The 2,311-nt window shown below is 39.5% G+C and overlaps 1 protein-coding gene across 1 annotated transcript in view; it reads left to right on the forward strand.

Annotated features, from left to right (window-relative positions):
- LOC106872411 (coiled-coil and C2 domain-containing protein 1-like) overlaps positions 1-2,311 on the forward strand; it is a 65,216-nt gene that overhangs the window by 51,022 nt on the left and 11,883 nt on the right. Inside the window, exon 26 of the mRNA XM_014919407.2 lies at positions 1,081-1,138. Within this exon, the coding sequence (XP_014774893.1) occupies positions 1,081-1,138 (58 nt within the window). The remainder of the gene's footprint in view (positions 1-1,080; positions 1,139-2,311) is intronic.

Raw genomic sequence — 2,311 nt, forward strand, 5'->3', positions numbered from 1 at the left:
ATTGCTATGATTTTTTAAACTTAGTTAATAATTTTTAACAAAATATTTCTTCAAAAATATAAAATAGTTTTGAAATGGTGTGAGAACAATGTGAAAGGGTTTAATGTATTAGAGTAGGATGTGTTTTTTAAGCTGTGTGGTCTAGCTGTTATTCTTGTCTACTCTAGGCACAAGGCCCAAATTTTTTTGGGGAAGGGGCCAGTCGATTAGATTGATCCCAATACACAACTGGTACTTAATTTATCGACTCCGAAAGGATGAAAGGCAAAGTCGACCTCGGCAGAATTTGAACTCAGAACATAAAGACAGACGAAATACCACTGAGCATTTTGCCCGTTGTGCTAACATTTCTGTCAGCTTGCTGCTTTTCAGCTGTTAGCATATTGAACACACTCGCATAAAGTTGTGTGTTCGATTCATGGATTGGGTTGTTCATGGTACTCATGTCCTTTCAGCTAAAAATGTGTATTAGGGGTTAATCTAGCAGACTGGTACCCTGTCTAGGGGCAGCCTTCAAAAATAGGAGTAGCTTCTTCAAGTTGCTCATGGTTTCAGCTGACATTTTATATAAGAGACATTAGTGGAATGCAGGACAAGTATCTTGTGATTCAGTTCCAATCTTACACAGTGAAAGTTTGTCTTATCCTAGAGGAGGCGTAGAAGATGTGGGTGGAAGAGGTCAGTAAAGCTAAGTACTAGTCAAGTAGTGGGGGGTTAATCTAATCAGTTACACAGCTCCTTGCTGTGTGTAGCTCTGTCCCAGTGTTAGAAATTCTTATTGGTGGTGATGGTGTTCATGGTTGATGATTGTGGTAACTGTGGTGGTAGTGATATAGGTCAAGGTCACAGCTTCTATTGGGGATGGTAGAGGTGGTGTCAATGAGAAATGTTTAGTATTGGTGATACCAGTTGTATTTGTTGGTGTTCACAGTAGTTATTAATAATGTTGCAGGGGTGGGTAGGGTAGGAGGAAGTGTCATCATTGTCATTGATATCATTACATTACTATTGTTGTTGTTGTTAAGGAAAATATTCTCCATTTGTTCTCATCTCTTTTTTTTTCTTCCCATTATTTTCCAGAAGGGGTACAGTATCCATGGAGGTTCTTAGGTTTGAAAAGCAACAACTCGATAAACAGGTATGTTTCCTCAATGTTTTGCATTTTAAAAGTATATATTATATACCACATGTCACTGATGAAAGCTTTGCTCTAGGGTCCTTGATAAAAGCTGATATATTTAGGTTGATCACTTCTCATAATTAATTGCAAACTGAAGGGGAATGTCCAGCTTCTAGTTATGTGGTTGAGAAGTTTGTTTTCCATCTATGTGTTTTGGGGTTCTGTCCCACTGCATAGGCCCTAAGCTGACCAGAGCCTTGTGAATGTTTGTTTACATCTGCAATTGCTTGTGCAAAAGTGCAGCAGGTGATGATGTCATTTTCTTTTTCCCTATTCAGAAATCATTTTGGCACTTCATGTCTCCAAAGCCATATGAAATAAGTGATCCCTTACTTGAAAAACAGGTAAGGCTTAGTGTCAGGAAAGTCATCTCCCTGTAAAACCATGCCTCAAGCAACATATTCATTCTACTCTTACAAGCATTGAAAAACAGACATAAAGCAAATGAAGTAAAGAGAATCTCTGTCTGTGAGCCTATCTATATATATGAAGAAGTGAGGGTTATATAGCCTTATTGGAACAGGTCAACCTCACTAGTGCTGGTGGCATACAGGCACCCAGTACTGTCTATAAAGGGAATGGGAACAGGAAGGGGATCTAGCTGTAAAAACTAAGCCTAAATTGATTTGTACAAATAGTGTAGTCCTCTGACCTGTAACTCCAAATAAGAATTGGTTTAGTCTCATCCAACCTATGCCACCATGAAAAATTGTTATAAAATTATAATGATGATGAAACATAGATGCATGAATCATCATCATCATCATCATCATCATCATCATCATCATCATCATTTAACGTTTGTTGTCCATGCTGGCAAGGGTTGGACGGTTTGACCAGGGCTGGCAAGCTGGAAGGCTGCACCAGGCTCCAGTCTGATTTGGCATGGTTTCTACAGCTGGATACCCTTCCTAATGCCAACCACTCCAAGAGTGTGCTTTTATGTGCCACTGAAATGGGTGACATTTGCATGACACTGGTATCTGCCATGACTATGATTTTGCTTGACTTGATGTGTTTTCTTCTCAAGCATGACATAATGCCAAAAGTCTCAAGTCATTGCCTCCGTGAGACCCAACACTTGAAAGGAACTCAGCCATTTTGCCTCCGTGAGACCCAACACTTGAAAGG

The sequence above is a fragment of the Octopus bimaculoides genome, chromosome 8, assembly GCF_001194135.2.
Source record: "Octopus bimaculoides isolate UCB-OBI-ISO-001 chromosome 8, ASM119413v2, whole genome shotgun sequence".
NCBI classification, from domain to species: domain Eukaryota; kingdom Metazoa; phylum Mollusca; class Cephalopoda; order Octopoda; family Octopodidae; genus Octopus; species Octopus bimaculoides.